This window comes from Petromyzon marinus, chromosome 84 (genome assembly GCF_048934315.1).
Source record: "Petromyzon marinus isolate PM22_M1 ecotype Great Lakes invasive population chromosome 84, UKy_Petmar_22M1.pri1.0, whole genome shotgun sequence".
In the NCBI taxonomy this organism is placed as follows: domain Eukaryota; kingdom Metazoa; phylum Chordata; class Hyperoartia; order Petromyzontiformes; family Petromyzontidae; genus Petromyzon; species Petromyzon marinus.
In genome coordinates, this window is record NC_133749.1 from 4610661 (window position 1) to 4631291 (window position 20631).

Genomic DNA, 20631 nt, shown 5'->3' on the forward strand with positions numbered 1-20631 from the left:
CAGAGACACAGAGACACTCACAGAGACACTCACAGAGACACTCACAGAGACACAGAGACACTCTCAGCTGCTCGCTAAACATGACACCAGCAACTTGTACAAGCTGCAGTGTGAGTACTTACAGAGACACAGAGACACTCACAGAGACACTCACAGAGACACTCACAGAGACACTCACAGAGACACAGAGACACTCACAGAGACACTCACAGAGACACAGAGACACAGAGACACAGAGACACTCACAGAGACACTCACAGAGACACTCACAGAGACACAGAGACACTCACAGAGACACTCACAGAGACACTCACAGAGACACTCACAGAGACACAGAGACACTCACAGAGACACAGAGACACAGAGACACTCACAGAGACACTCACAGAGACACAGAGACACTCGCAGCTACTCGCTAAACATGACACCAGCAACTTGTACAAGCTGCAGTGTGAGTACTTACAGAGACACTCACAGAGACACAGAGACACTCACAGAGACACAGAGACACTCACAGAGACACTCACAGAGACACTCACAGAGACACAGAGGCACAGAGACACTCACAGAGACACAGAGACACTCGCAGCTACTCGCTAAACATGACACCAGCAACTTGTACAAGCTACAGTGTGAGTACTTACAGAGACACAGAGACACTCACAGAGACACTCACAGAGACACTCACAGAGACACAGAGACACTCGCAGCTGCTCGCTAAACATGACACCAGCAACTTGTACAAGCTGCAGTGTGAGTACTTACAGAGACACAGAGACACTCACAGAGACACTCACAGAGACACAGAGACACTCACAGAGACACTCACAGAGACACAGAGACACTCGCAGCTACTCGCTAAACATGACACCAGCAACTTGTACAAGCTGCAGTGTGAGTACTCACAGAGACACGGAGACACTCACAGAGACACTCACAGAGACACAGAGACACTCACAGAGACACTCACAGAGACACAGAGACACTCACAGAGACACAGAGACACTCACAGAGACACAGAGACACAGAGACACTCACAGAGACACTCACAGAGACACAGAGGCACTCGCAGCTACTCGCTAAACATGACACCAGCAACTTGTACAAGCTGCAGTGTGAGTACTTACAGAGACACAGAGACACTCACAGAGACACTCACAGAGACACAGAGACACTCACAGAGACACAGAGACACTCACAGAGACACAGAGACACACACAGAGACACAGAGACACTCTCAGCTACTCGCTAAACATGACACCAGCAACTTGTACAAGCTGCAGTGTGAGTACTCACAGTGACACGGAGACACTCACAGAGACACTCACAGAGACACTCACAGAGACACAGAGACACTCACAGAGACACTCACAGAGACACAGAGACACTCACAGAGACACAGAGACACACACAGAGACACAGAGACACTCGCAGCTACTCGCTAAACATGACACCAGCAACTTGTACAAGCTACAGTGTGAGTACTTACAGAGACACAGAGACACTCACAGAGACACTCACAGAGACACAGAGACACTCACAGAGACACAGAGACACAGAGACACACACAGAGACACAGAGACACTCGCAGCTACTCGCTAAACATGACACCAGCAACTTGTACAAGCTGCAGTGTGAGTACTCACAGTGACACGGAGACACTCACAGAGACACTCACAGAGACACTCGCAGCTACTCGCTAAACATGACACCAGCAACTTGTACAAGCTGCAGTGTGAGTACTTACAGAGACACAGAGACACACACAGAGACACAGAGACACAGAGACACTCACAGAGACACAGAGACACACACAGAGACACAGAGACACTCGCAGCTACTCGCTAAACATGACACCAGCAACTTGTACAAGCTGCAGTGTGAGTACTTACAGAGACACAGAGACACACACAGAGACACAGAGACACTCACAGAGACACTCACAGAGACACTCACAGAGACACAGAGGCACAGAGACACTCACAGAGACACAGAGACACTCACAGCTACTCGCTAAACATGACACCAGCAACTTGTACAAGCTGCAGTGTGAGTACTTACAGAGACACAGAGACACACACAGAGACACAGAGACACTCACAGAGACACTCACAGAGACACTCACAGAGACACAGAGGCACAGAGACACTCACAGAGACACAGAGACACTCGCAGCTACTCGCTAAACATGACACCAGCAACTTGTACAAGCTGCAGTGTGAGTACTTACAGAGACACAGAGACACACACAGAGACACAGAGACACTCACAGAGACACTCACAGAGACACTCACAGAGACACAGAGGCACAGAGACACTCACAGAGACACAGAGACACTCGCAGCTACTCGCTAAACATGACACCAGCAACTTGTACAAGCTGCAGTGTGAGTACTTACAGAGACACAGAGACACACACAGAGACACAGAGACACTCACAGAGACACTCACAGAGACACTCACAGAGACACAGAGGCACAGAGACACTCACAGAGACACAGAGACACTCGCAGCTACTCGCTAAACATGACACCAGCAACTTGTACAAGCTGCAGTGTGAGTACTTACAGAGACACGGAGACACACACAGAGACACTCACAGAGACACTCACAGAGACACTCACAGAGACACAGAGACACAGAGACACTCACAGAGACACTCACAGAGACACAGAGACACTCGCAGCTACTCGCTAAACATGACACCAGCAACTTGTACAAGCTGCAGTGTGAGTACTCACAGTGACACGGAGACACTCACAGAGACACAGAGACACTCACAGAGACACTCACAGAGACACTCACAGAGACACAGAGACACTCACAGAGACACAGAGACACTCACAGAGACACAGAGACACTCACAGAGACACAGAGACACTCGCAGCTACTCGCTAAACATGACACCAGCAACTTGTACAAGCTGCAGTGTGAGTACTCACAGTGACACGGAGACACTCACAGAGACACAGAGACACTCACAGAGACACAGAGACACTCACAGAGACACAGAGACACACAGAGACACAGAGACACTCGCAGCTACTCGCTAAACATGACACCAGCAACTTGTACAAGCTGCAGTGTGAGTACTTACAGAGACACAGAGACACTCACAGAGACACAGAGACACTCGCAGAGACACAGAGACACTCACAGAGACACTCACAGAGACACTCACAGAGACACTCACAGAGACACTCACAGAGACACAGAGACACTCACAGAGACACAGAGACACTCACAGAGACACAGAGACACTCACAGAGACACTCACAGAGACACAGAGACACTCACAGAGACACTCACAGAGACACAGAGACACTCACAGAGACACTCACAGAGACACAGAGGCACTCGCAGCTACTCGCTAAACATGACACCAGCAACTTGTACAAGCTGCAGTGTGAGTACTCACAGAGACACGGAGACACTCACAGAGACACTCACAGAGACACAGAGACACTCACAGAGACACTCACAGAGACACAGAGACACTCACAGAGACACTCACAGAGACACAGAGACACTCACAGCTACTCGCTAAACATGACACCAGCAACTTGTACAAGCTGCAGTGTGAGTACTCACAGAGACACGGAGACACTCACAGAGACACTCACAGAGACACAGAGACACTCACAGAGACACTCACAGAGACACAGAGACACTCACAGAGACACTCACAGAGACACTCACAGAGACACAGAGACACTCACAGAGACACAGAGACACTCACAGAGACACAGAGACACTCGCAGCTACTCGCTAAACATGACACCAGCAACTTGTACAAGCTGCAGTGTGAGTACTCACAGAGACACAGAGACACTCACAGAGACACTCACAGAGACACTCACAGAGACACAGAGACACTCACAGAGACACAGAGACACTCACAGAGACACAGAGACACTCGCAGCTACTCGCTAAACATGACACCAGCAACTTGTACAAGCTGCAGTGTGAGTACTTACAGAGACACAGAGACACTCACAGAGACACTCACAGAGACACTCACAGAGACACAGAGACACTCACAGAGACACAGAGACACTCACAGAGACACAGAGACACTCTCAGCTACTCGCTAAACATGACACCAGCAACTTGTACAAGCTGCAGTGTGAGTACTTACAGAGACACAGAGACACTCACAGAGACACTCACAGAGACACTCACAGAGACACAGAGACACACACAGAGACACAGAGACACTCACAGAGACACAGAGACACTCACAGAGACACAGAGACACTCGCAGCTACTCGCTAAACATGACACCAGCAACTTGTACAAGCTGCAGTGTGAGTACTTACAGAGACACAGAGACACTCACAGAGACACTCACAGAGACACAGAGACACTCACAGAGACACTCACAGAGACACAGAGACACTCGCAGCTACTCGCTAAACATGACACCAGCAACTTGTACAAGCTACAGTGTGAGTACTCACAGAGACACAGAGACACTCACAGAGACACAGAGACACTCACAGAGACACTCACAGAGACACAGAGACACTCACAGAGACACAGAGACACTCACAGAGACAGAGACACACACAGAGACACTCACAGAGACACAGAGACACTCACAGAGACACAGAGACACTCACAGAGACACAGAGACACACACAGAGACACAGAGACACTCGCAGCTACTCGCTAAACATGACACCAGCAACTTGTACAAGCTGCAGTGTGAGTACTCACAGTGACACGGAGACACTCACAGAGACACAGAGACACTCACGGAGACACAGAGACACACACAGAGACACTCACAGAGACACAGAGACACTCACAGAGACACAGAGACACTCGCAGCTACTCGCTAAACATGACACCAGCAACTTGTACAAGCTACAGTGTGAGTACTTACAGAGACACAGAGACACTCACAGAGACACAGAGACACACACAGAGACACAGAGACACACACAGAGACACTCACAGAGACACAGAGACACTCACAGAGATACAGAGACACTCGCAGCTACTCGCTAAACATGACACCAGCAACTTGTACAAGCTACAGTGTGAGTACTCACAGAGACACAGAGACACTCACAGAGACACAGAGACACTCACAGAGACACAGAGACACTCACAGAGATACAGAGACACTCACAGAGACACAGAGACACTCACAGAGACACAGAGACACTCACAGAGACACTCGCAGAGACACTCACAGAGACACAGAGACACTCACAGAGACACTCACAGAGACACAGAGACACTCGCAGCTACTCGCTAAACATGACACCAGCAACTTGTACAAGCTACAGTGTGAGTACTCACAGAGACACAGAGACACTCACAGAGACACAGAGACACTCACAGAGACACTCACAGAGACACTCACAGAGACACACACAGAGACACACACAGAGACACAGAGACACTCGCAGCTACTCGCTAAACATGACACCAGCAACTTGTACAAGCTGCAGTGTGAGTACTTACAGAGACACAGAGACACTCACAGAGACACAGAGACACTCACAGAGACACAGAGACACTCACAGAGACACACACAGAGAGACAGAGACACTCGCAGCTACTCGCTAAACATGACACCAGCAACTTGTACAAGCTACAGTGTGAGTACTTACAGAGACACAGAGACACTCACAGAGACACAGAGACACTCGCAGCTACTCGCTAAACATGACACCAGCAACTTGTACAAGCTGCAGTGTGAGTACTCACAGAGACACAGAGACACTCACAGAGACACTCACAGAGACACAGAGACACAGAGACACTCACAGAGACACAGAGACACTCACAGAGACACAGAGACACACACAGAGACACAGAGACACTCTCAGCTGCTCGCTAAACATGACACCAGCAACTTGTACAAGCTACAGTGTGAGTACTCACAGAGACACAGAGACACTCACAGAGACACAGAGACACTCACAGAGACACAGAGACACTCACAGAGACACAGAGACACTCACAGAGACACAGAGACACTCACAGAGACACAGAGACACTTACAGAGACACAGAGACACTCACAGAGACACAGAGACACTCACAGAGACACTGACAGAGACACTCACAGAGACACAGAGACACTCACAGAGACACAGAGACACTCGCAGCTACTCGCTAAACATTACACCAGCAACTTGTACAAGCTGCAGTGTGAGTACTCACAGTGACACAGAGACACTCACAGAGACACACAGACACAGAGACACTCACAGAGACACAGAGACACTCGCAGCTACTCGCTAAACATGACACCAGCAACTTGTACAAGCTACAGTGTGAGTACTCACAGAGACACAGAGACACACACAGAGACACAGAGACACTCACAGAGACACTCACAGAGACACTCACAGAGACACTCGCAGAGACACAGAGACACTCGCAGAGACACAGAGATACTCACAGAGATACAGAGACACTCACAGAGACACAGAGACACTCACAGAGACACAGAGACACTCACAGAGACACAGAGACACTCGCAGCTACTCGCTAAACATGACACCAGCAACTTGTACAAGCTGCAGTGTGAGTACTTACAGAGACACAGAGACACTCACAGAGACACTCACAGAGACACAGAGACACACACAGAGACACTCACAGAGACACACACAGAGACACTCGCAGCTACTCGCTAAACATGACACCAGCAACTTGTACAAGCTACAGTGTGAGTACTCACAGAGACACGGAGACACTCACAGAGACACAGAGACACTCACAGAGACACAGAGACACTCACAGAGACACAGAGACACTCACAGAGACACAGAGACACTCGCAGCTACTCGCTAAACATGACACCAGCAACTTGTACAAGCTACAGTGTGAGTACTCACAGAGACACGGAGACACTCACAGAGACACAGAGACACTCACAAAGACACAGAGACACTCACAGAGACACTCACAGAGACACAGAGACACTCACAGAGACACTCACAGAGACACAGAGACACAGAGACACACACAGAGACACTCACAGAGACACAGAGACACAGAGACACTCACAGACACAGAGACACTCACAGAGACACAGAGACACAGAGACACTCACAGAGACACAGAGACACTCACAGAGACACAGAGACACTCTCAGCTGCTCGCTAAACATGACACCAGCAACTTGTACAAGCTGCAGTGTGAGTACTCACAGAGACACAGAGACACTCACAGAGACACAGAGACACTCACAGAGACACTCACAGAGACACAGAGACACTCACAGAGACACAGAGACACTCACAGAGACACAGAGACACTCACAGAGACACTCACAGAGACACTCACAGAGACACACACAGAGACACAGAGACACTCACAGAGACACTCACAGAGACACAGAGACACTCGCAGCTACTCGCTAAACATGACACCAGCAACTTGTACAAGCTGCAGTGTGAGTACTTACAGTGACACGGAGACACTCACAGAGACACAGAGACACTCACAGAGACACAGAGACACTCACAGAGACACTCACAGAGACACAGAGACACTCACAGAGACACTCACAGAGACACAGAGACACTCACAGAGACACAGAGACACACACAGAGACACAGAGACACTCACAGAGACACAGAGACACTCACAGAGACACAGAGACACTCACAGAGACACTCACAGAGACACAGAGACACTCACAGAGACACAGAGACACTCACAGAGACACAGAGACACTCACAGAGACACTCACAGAGACACAGAGACACTCACAGAGACACAGAGACACTCACAGAGACACAGAGACACTCGCAGCTACTCGCTAAACATGACACCAGCAACTTGTACAAGCTGCAGTGTGAGTGCTCACAGAGACACAGAGACACTCACAGAGACACTCACAGAGACACACACAGAGACACTCACAGAGACACAGAGACACTCACAGAGACACAGAGACACTCACAGAGACACAGAGACACACACAGAGACACTCACAGAGACACTCACAGAGACACAGAGACACTCACAGAGACACAGAGACACTCACAGAGACACTCACAGAGACACAGAGACACTCACAGAGACACAGAGACACTCACAGAGACACTCGCAGCTACTCGCTAAACATGACACCAGCAACTTGTACAAGCTGCAGTGTGAGTACTTACAGAGACACAGAGACACTCACAGAGACACAGAGACACTCACAGAGACACAGAGACACTAACAGAGACACAGAGACACTCGCAGAGACACAGAGATACTCGCAGAGACACAGAGACACTCACAGAGACACAGAGACACTCACAGAGACAGAGACACTCACAGAGACACAGAAACACTCACAGAGACACAGAGACACTCACAGAGACACAGAGACACTCACAGAGACACAGAGACACACAGAGACACAGAGACACTCACAGAGACACTCACAGAGACACAGAGACACTCACAGAGACACTCACAGAGACACAGAGACACTCGCAGCTGCTCGCTAAACATGACACCAGCAACTTGTACAAGCTGCAGTGTGAGTACTTACAGAGACACAGAGACACTCACAGAGACACTCACAGAGACACACACAGAGACACAGAGACACACAGACACAGAGACACTCACAGAGACACAGAGACACTCTCAGCTACTCGCTAAACATGACACCAGCAACTTGTACAAGCTGCAGTGTGAGTACTTACAGAGACACAGAGACACAGAGACACTCACAGAGACACACACAGAGACACTCACAGAGACACAGAGACACACACAGAGACACAGAGACACTCACAGAGACACAGAGACACTCACAGAGACACAGAGACACTTACAGAGACACAGAGACACTCACAGAGACACAGAGACACTCACAGAGACACTGACAGAGACACTCACAGAGACACAGAGACACTCACAGAGACACAGAGACACTCGCAGCTACTCGCTAAACATTACACCAGCAACTTGTACAAGCTGCAGTGTGAGTACTCACAGTGACACAGAGACACTCACAGAGACACACAGACACAGAGACACTCACAGAGACACAGAGACACTCGCAGCTACTCGCTAAACATGACACCAGCAACTTGTACAAGCTACAGTGTGAGTACTCACAGAGACACAGAGACACACACAGAGACACAGAGACACTCACAGAGACACTCACAGAGACACTCACAGAGACACTCGCAGAGACACAGAGACACTCGCAGAGACACAGAGATACTCACAGAGATACAGAGACACTCACAGAGACACAGAGACACTCACAGAGACACAGAGACACTCACAGAGACACAGAGACACTCGCAGCTACTCGCTAAACATGACACCAGCAACTTGTACAAGCTGCAGTGTGAGTACTTACAGAGACACAGAGACACTCACAGAGACACTCACAGAGACACAGAGACACACACAGAGACACTCACAGAGACACACACAGAGACACTCGCAGCTACTCGCTAAACATGACACCAGCAACTTGTACAAGCTACAGTGTGAGTACTCACAGAGACACGGAGACACTCACAGAGACACAGAGACACTCACAGAGACACAGAGACACTCACAGAGACACAGAGACACTCACAGAGACACAGAGACACTCGCAGCTACTCGCTAAACATGACACCAGCAACTTGTACAAGCTACAGTGTGAGTACTCACAGAGACACGGAGACACTCACAGAGACACAGAGACACTCACAAAGACACAGAGACACTCACAGAGACACTCACAGAGACACAGAGACACTCACAGAGACACTCACAGAGACACAGAGACACAGAGACACACACAGAGACACTCACAGAGACACAGAGACACAGAGACACTCACAGACACAGAGACACTCACAGAGACACAGAGACACAGAGACACTCACAGAGACACAGAGACACTCACAGAGACACAGAGACACTCTCAGCTGCTCGCTAAACATGACACCAGCAACTTGTACAAGCTGCAGTGTGAGTACTCACAGAGACACAGAGACACTCACAGAGACACAGAGACACTCACAGAGACACTCACAGAGACACAGAGACACTCACAGAGACACAGAGACACTCACAGAGACACAGAGACACTCACAGAGACACTCACAGAGACACTCACAGAGACACACACAGAGACACAGAGACACTCACAGAGACACTCACAGAGACACAGAGACACTCGCAGCTACTCGCTAAACATGACACCAGCAACTTGTACAAGCTGCAGTGTGAGTACTTACAGTGACACGGAGACACTCACAGAGACACAGAGACACTCACAGAGACACAGAGACACTCACAGAGACACTCACAGAGACACAGAGACACTCACAGAGACACTCACAGAGACACAGAGACACTCACAGAGACACAGAGACACACACAGAGACACAGAGACACTCACAGAGACACAGAGACACTCACAGAGACACAGAGACACTCACAGAGACACTCACAGAGACACAGAGACACTCACAGAGACACAGAGACACTCACAGAGACACAGAGACACTCACAGAGACACTCACAGAGACACAGAGACACTCACAGAGACACAGAGACACTCACAGAGACACAGAGACACTCGCAGCTACTCGCTAAACATGACACCAGCAACTTGTACAAGCTGCAGTGTGAGTGCTCACAGAGACACAGAGACACTCACAGAGACACTCACAGAGACACACACAGAGACACTCACAGAGACACAGAGACACTCACAGAGACACAGAGACACTCACAGAGACACAGAGACACACACAGAGACACTCACAGAGACACTCACAGAGACACAGAGACACTCACAGAGACACAGAGACACTCACAGAGACACTCACAGAGACACAGAGACACTCACAGAGACACAGAGACACTCACAGAGACACTCGCAGCTACTCGCTAAACATGACACCAGCAACTTGTACAAGCTGCAGTGTGAGTACTTACAGAGACACAGAGACACTCACAGAGACACAGAGACACTCACAGAGACACAGAGACACTAACAGAGACACAGAGACACTCGCAGAGACACAGAGATACTCGCAGAGACACAGAGACACTCACAGAGACACAGAGACACTCACAGAGACAGAGACACTCACAGAGACACAGAAACACTCACAGAGACACAGAGACACTCACAGAGACACAGAGACACTCACAGAGACACAGAGACACACAGAGACACAGAGACACTCACAGAGACACTCACAGAGACACAGAGACACTCACAGAGACACTCACAGAGACACAGAGACACTCGCAGCTGCTCGCTAAACATGACACCAGCAACTTGTACAAGCTGCAGTGTGAGTACTTACAGAGACACAGAGACACTCACAGAGACACTCACAGAGACACACACAGAGACACAGAGACACACAGACACAGAGACACTCACAGAGACACAGAGACACTCTCAGCTACTCGCTAAACATGACACCAGCAACTTGTACAAGCTGCAGTGTGAGTACTTACAGAGACACAGAGACACTCACAGAGACACACACAGAGACACTCACAGAGACACAGAGACACACACAGAGACACAGAGACACTCACAGAGACACAGAGACACTCGCAGCTACTCGCTAAACATGACACCAGCAACTTGTACAAGCTGCAGTGTGAGTACTTACAGAGACACAGAGACACTCACAGAGACACTCACAGAGACACTCACAGAGACACAGAGACACTCACAGAGACACAGAGACACTCACAGAGACACAGAGACACTCACAGAGACACAGAGACACTCTCAGCTACTCGCTAAACATGACACCAGCAACTTGTACAAGCTGCAGTGTGAGTACTTACAGAGACACAGAGACACTCACAGAGACACTCACAGAGACACAGAGACACTCACAGAGACACAGAGACACTCACAGAGACACAGAGACACTCACAGAGACACAGAGACACTCACAGAGACACAGAGACACTCTCAGCTGCTCGCTAAACATGACACCAGCAACTTGTACAAGCTGCAGTGTGAATACTCACAGAGACACAGAGACACTCACAGAGACACTCACAGAGACACAGAGACACAGAGACACTCACAGAGACACAGAGACACTCACAGAGACACAGAGACACTCACAGAGACACAGAGACACTCACAGAGACACAGAGACACTCACAGAGACACTCACAGAGACACAGAGACACTCACAGAGACACAGAGACACTCACAGAGACACAGAGACACACACAGAGACACAGAGACACTCGCAGCTACTCGCTAAACATGACACCAGCAACTTGTACAAGCTGCAGTGTGATTACTCACAGTGACACGGAGACACTCACAGAGACACAGAGACACACACAGAGACACAGAGACACTCACAGAGACACTCACAGAGACACTCACAGAGACACAGAGACACACACAGAGACACTCACAGAGACACAGAGACACTCACAGAGACACAGAGACACTCACAGAGACACAGAGACACTCGCAGCTACTCGCTAAACATGACACCAGCAACTTGTACAAGCTGCAGTGTGAGTACTTACAGAGACACAGAGACACTCACAGAGACACTCACAGAGACACACACAGAGACACAGAGACACTCACAGAGACACACAGACACAGAGACACGGAGACACTCACAGAGACACGGAGACACTCACAGAGACACAGAGACACTCACAGAGACACTCACAGAGACTCTCACAGAGACACACAGAGACACTCACAGAGACACACAGAGACACTCACATAGACACGGAGACACTCACAGAGACATGGAGACACTCACAGAGACACGGAGACACAGAGACACTCACAGAGACACGGAGACACTCACAGAGACACTCATTGAGACACAGAGACACTCACAGAGACACAGAAACACTCACAGAGACACAGAGACACTCACAGCGACACAGAGACACTCACAGAGACACAGAGACACTCACAGAGACACAGAAACACTCACAGAGACACTCAGTACTCACGGTGATGATAATAATGATGGTGATAATGGTGATGGTGGTGATGATGGTGATTATGGGGATGATGCTGGTGATGGTGGTGATGATGGTGATGGTGGTGATGATGCTGGTGATGGTGGTGATGATGGTGGTGGTGATGGTGGTGATGATGATGATGATGGTGGTGGTGATGGTGATGGTGGTGATGATGATGATGGTGATTATGGTGATTATGGTGATGATGGTGGTGATGGTGATGATGTTGGTCATGGTGGTGATGGTGGTGATGATGCTGGTGGTGATGCTGCTGGTGATGTTGGTGATGGTGGTGATGATGGTGGTGATGATGGTGGTGGTGATGGTGGTGATGATGGTGGTGGTGATGGTGGTGGTGATGGTGGTGGTGATGGTGGTGGTGATGATGATGGTGGTGATGATGCTGGTGATGATGATGGTGGTGATGATGATGCTGGTGATGGTGGTGATGATGCTGGTGATGGTGGTGATGGTGGTGGTGGTGATGGTGGTGATGATGCTGGTGATGATGATGCAGGTGATGATGGTGGTGGTGGTGATGGTGGTGATGATGATGCTGGTGATGATGGTGGTGGTGGTGGTGATGATGATGGTGATGATGATGCAGGTGATGATGGTGTTGGTGGTCTTTGTCTCTCCGTCTCAACCCAGTTCACAATGTCAAGCCGGAGTGCCTCTACGCCTACAACCAGCTAGTGTGAGACACACACACAGACACACAGACAGACACACACACAGACACACACACAGACACACAGACAGACACACACACAGACACACACACAGACACACACACACACACACAGACACAGACACACACACAGACACACACACAGACACACACACAGACACACACACAGACACACACAGACACACACACACACACAGACACACACAGACACACACACAGACACACACAGACACACACACACACACAAACTCACACACAGACACACACACAGACACAACAACAACCGCCGTTCGCCACTAAGTGGCGGTGACGTCACCACGACGCTTGTGCCAGGCTATGTGCACCCTGAGGCCACGTGAAGTGTCGAACGCCCGCTGGCAGGAGGTCACGGGGCAGACCCAGGTGCCACGGGTCGACTGACTGAGATGACTGGCTGATGCACCACCTGTGCCCCCTACTGTGCCAACCTGCTGTGCTTTAGCCACCCGGCGCTCCGCTCGTTGTTGTGAGCGTCGCTCCTCCGTTGTTGTTGGAGGGCGACTACCTCCAACTGCCCAGTAGCGTCCTTCACAAGCCTCCTCCACAGAGGCCGATCTTGACACCGCTGGTACCAGTCATCGGCAAGTCCACTCAGCTCCACGTCCTCCTGTACCACATCACTCCATCTCTTCTCTAGCCCGTGCCGCGCCCGCTTTGCCCCCTCAATCCGGCCGAACAAAAGCTGTTTCGGCATGCGGTGGCTGGGCATGCGGGCAACATGACCCAGCCATCGCAGCCTTGCCCGCCGGAGGAGCTCACCGATGGGACCTTGCCCAGATCTTTCAAGGATTTGTGAGCTCCTCACACAATCCAGTCTGGTTAAACCCAGGATGGATCGTAGGCAGGCCAGCCTAAATGTTTCTAACCGGCGAAGATGTTCCATTAGGGGGGTCCACGTTTTGCAAGCGTAGAGAAGGGAGGGAATAACTGTGGCCGAGAAGACCTGAAGCTTAGTGCGGAGCGACAGACCAGGTAGCTTCCACACAGCGTTATGCAACCGATGAAAAGATATTGCCGCTCGACTGATTCGGAGTGAGACCTCTGCTGTTAAACTGGAGCCAGTCATAAGCACACTGCCCAGGTATGCGAAACTCTCCACTCTCTCCACAACTGCCCCATCACCGATTGGGAGTTGTGGGGGTGGAGTGTCCGATGGTACAAAATACCCAGGCAGGTGCTTAGTTTTGGTGGGGCTGATGGTAAGGCCCCACCTCTTAGTGGCACGCTCCAGTCTCAGCAGCAGCGTCTCCAACTCCTCCTCTGACTGAGCAGCTATTACCAAATCATCAGCATACATAACGTGGTTGAGCAATAGGGAGCCATCCCTTGACCGCACCCGGGCATCGATCAGCCTCCCAGTATATTTGTACCATATGGAGATTCCCCCGGTACAGCTATTGAAGGCATCACGAACTACGTGGTCAAAATAGATGTTAAATAATGTGGGAGCCAGAGGACATCCCTGTCGCACCCCAAGTTGTACAGGAAATGGCTCCGGCCACGTAGTTTTACCCGGGCCCGCTCACCATCATGAAGGTCCTTAATGATCGTGAGCAGAGGGTCAGGGACTCCAAAAGCACGAAGAACGACCCAGAGCCCAGGCCTACTGATGGTATCATAGGCCTTGACCAGGTCAATAAAACAGAGATTTAGGTCTTGTTGGAATTCCCTACACCTCTGCTGTAGCAGACGGACAGAAAATATGGCATCCGTGCAGGACCGCCCTTTCCTGAAACCGCATTGGGGCTCCGCAAGCCTCTCCTCAGTGTGCCTGGCAAGGCGATGCTGAATAATCCTTGCCAGGACCTTTCCCGGCACACTGAGGAGTGAGATGCCCCTGTAGTTGTTACAGTCTGTGCGGTCCCCCTTCTTAAAAAGGGGGACCACCAGGGCATCCTTCCAATCCTGCGGAACCCGTCCAGTGGTCCAGACTGTTGTTATGATGGCATATAGGGCAGTCTGTGCACAAACGCCACCCTCCCTCAGCATTTCGCTTGGGAGATCATCTCTGCCCGCTGCCTTTCCTGGTCTCAGACTCCGGATTGCCTTCAGTACTTCCTCAACAGATGGCACCTCAGCCAGCCACTCACAAGGGGTGACTTCTTCCAATATTTGAGGCACCGCAGCCTCAGCAGGGTCATCCTCACTTTGTGCCACGATGTTTTCCTGGCTGAGGGATTTTCCCTCCCCCAGGACCTCAGAAATGCTCAGCAAATCTGCAAACCTGTTCCTGGGGGTCAGAGATTGGATCACCGTTTTTTCCCCTAATGATGGGAATAGGTGTGGCGCTGCAGGTTACTTTTTTGATGGAGTTAAATAGAGATTTGTGATCACGGGCCACTGAGGCAGACTCCATCTCCTCAGCAACCCGCGACCACCACCCATCCTTGCAGCGCCTCACGGCTCTCCGAACCTCCGAGCGAAGGCTGCGGTAAGCCTCCTCATTCTCTGACGTGGGATTCTGTAGCCGATGACAGTGGGCCTGTCGCTTTTTCTCAACCATCCTGAACACCTCCTCTGTCAGCCAGGGTCTCTGGGGAGGTCTGGACCGCGTACCCAAAGCAGCCATTGCAGCTGCATGAGTCACAGTCCTAAACCTCGCCCATTTACCCTCGACATCAGGAGGAGTCGGGGACGATGCCAATCCCAGCCGCAAGCGATGATGAAATTCTCGCTTGCAACTTTCATCAGATAACTGAGACCAGGCCACTTTATGTTGGAATGGGGTCCTGGGTGTACACCCACCACCGGAGTGGAAGAATGGCAGGCGCATCTTACAGATGACTAGTCGATGGTCAGAGGGCAGATCAGCTCCACAGTAGGTCCTGGTGTCAAGGACATGGGCTCGCATTCGCTGGTCCGTCACTATGTAGTCCAGCAGATGTTCTTGCTTGGACCCGGCATGCATCCATGATGTTGTGTGGATGCGCCGATGCCGGAACAGCGTGTTGGTAATTACAAGCCCATGGGCTGCACCAAAATCTAGCAGCCTCCTACCGTTGTTATTGAGCTGATCTGGCCCATGCCCTCCAATCACTCCAGACCAGGTGCCAGTATCATGACCAACTCGGGCATTGAAGTCACCCAACATGATGACTCTATCCCGAGGGGCCACTTTAGCCAGCACCTGTGACAGGAGGTCATAGAAGGCATCTGACTCATTGGCTTTGCCTGCATCCCTCCACGGATGTTCATCTTCGGCGGGGGCATAAGTAACCACCACCGCCATTCCTCGCCTCCGGTTGATGGGAAGGCGAGCCCAAAGTAGCCTGGGGCTTACAGCTTCCCACACCTCACCGCCACGCTCCCACGCCCCCTTCATTCTTTTGTTCAAAAGAAGACCCACACCCTGTTGTTTGGCAGTCTGCTGCCCCGAGTAGAGGACTGTCCACCCCTCATGGTGGCAGGAGCCAGAGCCGGTCCACCGGACCTCCTGAATGCCGCATAGATCCAGGCGGTACCGGTCCAGCTCCCGACAGAGGAGCGGCAGCCTCTCCTCCGCAGTGAGCGTTCGAACATTCCACGTGGCCACCCGTAGCGGCTTTTCGTTGTTTCTGGAGTAGCCCCGAGGGTAGAGATTCAATCTCCTGGCTCCGCCAATTGGGGTTTGGCCAGGAGACGTCATAGGCGCCTGGCCCCCCGGGGCCTCCGGCACAAGCTTATTAGTTACATATTTCAGTTTAATTCGTGGTTTCGTGGTAATTAATTGAAGGTGGAGGGGTTACCAGCCCCTCGCACCCGTCCAGAGCCCCCGTTTAGCCCCTGTGGTGGACACTTTTGCCATGAGGGGAGGAGCCAATCAAAATTGGATCTCCCCCCACAGCACTGTCCACGACAGAGTTGCCCGTCCGGCACCGCGAGGAGGTAGGGGGTTGTTTTGCCGGTACACACACACACAGTGTACACACACACACAGTGTACACACACACGTGTTGATGATGATGGTGGTTGTTGTTGGTGATGGTGGTTGTTGTTGTTGTTGATGCTTGTTGTTGTTGACGGTTGTTGTTGTTGTTGTTGATGGTTGTTGTTGTTGATGGTTGTTGTTGTTGTTGTTGATGGTTGTTGTTGACGCTTGTTGTTGTTGTTGACGGTTGTTGTTGTTGTTGACTGTTGTTGATGGTTGTTGTTGTTGTTGACTGTTGTTGTTGTTGATGGTTGTTGTTGATGGTTGTTGTTGTTGTTGATGGTTGTTGTTGTTGTTGACGCTTGTTGTTGATGGTTGTTGTTGTTGTTGATGGTTGTTGTTGTTGTTGATGGTTGTTGTTGTTGTTGTTGATGGTTGTTGTTGTTGTTGTTGTTGATGGTTGTTGTTGTTGATGGTTGTTGTTGTTGTTGTTGATGGTTGTTGTTGACGCTTGTTGTTGTTGTTGACGGTTGTTGTTGTTGTTGACTGTTGTTGATGGTTGTTGTTGTTGTTAACTGTTGTTGTTGTTGTTGATGGTTGTTGTTGATGGTTGTTGTTGTTGTTGATGGTTGTTGTTGATGTTGTTGACCACAGCACTGAGATGCTGCCCAAGATTCACGACAATCCGGAACTCCCCACGGAGTTGGTGGGAAGCTTTAACACCTGGTATGGAGAGCAGGACCAGGCAGGTGAGTAACACTCACCACTCACTCACCACTCACTCACTCACTCACCACTCACTCACCACTCACTCACTCACCACTCACTCACCACTCACCACTCACTCACCACTAACACCTGGTATGGAGAGCAGGACCAGGCAGGTGAGTAACACTCACCACTCACTCACCACTCACCCACTCACCACTCACTCACCACTCACTCACCACTCACTCACCACTCACTCACCACTCACTCACTCACCACTCACTCACCACTCACCACTCACTCACCACTCACCACTCACTCACTCACCACTCACTCACTCACCACTCACTCACCACTCACTCACCACTCACTCACCACTCACCACTCACTCACCACTCACTCACCACTCACTCACCACTAACACCTGGTACGGAGAGCAGGACCAGGCAGGTGAGTAACACTCACCACTCACTCACCACTCACTCACCACTCACTCACCACTCACCACTCACTCACCACTCACTCACCACTCACTCACCACTCACTCACCACTCACTCACTCACTCACCACTCACTCACTCACCACTCACTCACCACTCACTCACCACTCACTCACTCACCACTCACTCACCACTCACTCACCACTCACTCACCACTCACTCACTCACCACTCACTCACCACTCACTCACCACTCACTCACTCACCACTCACTCACCACTCACTCACCACTCACTCACCACTCACTCACCACTCACTCACTCACCACTCACTCACCACTCACTCACCACTCACTCACTCACCACTCACTCACCACTCACTCACCACTCACTCACCACTCACTCACTCACTCACCACTCACTCACCACTCACTCACCACTCACTCACCACTCACTCACCACTCACTCACCACTCACCACTCACTCACCACTCACTCACCACTCACCACTCACCACTCACTCACCACTCACTCACCACTCACTCACCACTCACTCACCACTCACTCACCACTCACTCACTCACCACTCACTCACCACTCACTCACTCACCACTCACTCACCACTCACTCACCACTCACTCACTCACCACTCACTCACCACTCACTCACCACTCACTCACCACTCACTCACTCACCACTCACCACTCACTCACCACTCACTCACCACTAACACCTGGTATGGAGAGCAGGACCAGGCAGGTGAGTAACACTCACCACTCACTCACCACTCACTCACCACTCACTCACCACTCACTCACCACTCACTCACTCACCACTCACTCACTCACTCACCACTCACTCACCACTCACTCACCACTCACTCACTCACTCACCACTCACTCACTCACTCACCACTCACTCACCACTCACTCACCACTCACTCACCACTCACTCACCACTCACTCACTCACCACTCACTCACCACTCACCACTCACTCACCACTCACTCACTCACCACTCACTCACCACTCACTCACCACTCACCACTCACTCACTCACCACTCACTCACCACTCACTCACTCACTCACCACTCACTCACCACTCACTCACCACTCACTCACCACTCACTCACTCACTCACCACTCACTCACCACTCACTCACTCACCACTCACTCACCACTCACTCACCACTCACTCACTCACCACTCACTCACCACTCACTCACCACTCACTCACCACTCACTCACTCACCACTCACTCACCACTCACTCACCACTAACACCTGGTACGGAGAGCAGGACCAGGCAGGTGAGTAACACTCACCACTCACTCACCACTCACTCACTCACTCACCACTCACTCACCACTCACTCACCACTCACTCACCACTCACTCACTCGCTTACTAACTCACTCACTCACTCACCACTCACTCACCACTCACTCACCACTCACTCACCACTCACTCACTCACCACTCACTCACTCACTCACCACTCACTCACCACTCACTCACCACTCACCACTCACTCACCACTCACTCACTCACTCACCACTCACTCACCACTCACCACTCACTCACCACTCACTCACCACTCACTCACCACTCACCACTCACTCACTCACCACTCACTCACTCACTCACCACTCACTCACCACTCACTCACTCACCACTCACTCACCACTCACTCACCACTAACACCTGGTATGGAGAGCAGGACCAGGCAGGTGAGTAACACTCACGACTCACTCACCACTCACTCACCACTCACTCACCACTCACTCACCACTCACCACTCACTCACCACTCACTCACCACTCACTCACCACTCACTCACCACTCACCACTCACTCACCACTCACTCACTCACCACTCACCACTCACTCACTCACCACTCACTCACCACTCACTCACCACTCACCACTCACTCACTCACCACTC

The 20631-nt window shown here is 51.0% G+C and overlaps 1 protein-coding gene across 1 annotated transcript in view; it reads left to right on the forward strand.

The window, feature by feature from the left end:
• LOC142907876 (protein NipSnap homolog 1-like) overlaps nt 1-20631 on the forward strand; it is a 74816-nt gene that overhangs the window by 16410 nt on the left and 37775 nt on the right. The window contains exons 3-4 of the mRNA XM_076057781.1: nt 13620-13665; nt 18200-18294. Coding sequence (XP_075913896.1) covers nt 13620-13665; nt 18200-18294 — 141 coding nt within the window. The remainder of the gene's footprint in view (nt 1-13619; nt 13666-18199; nt 18295-20631) is intronic.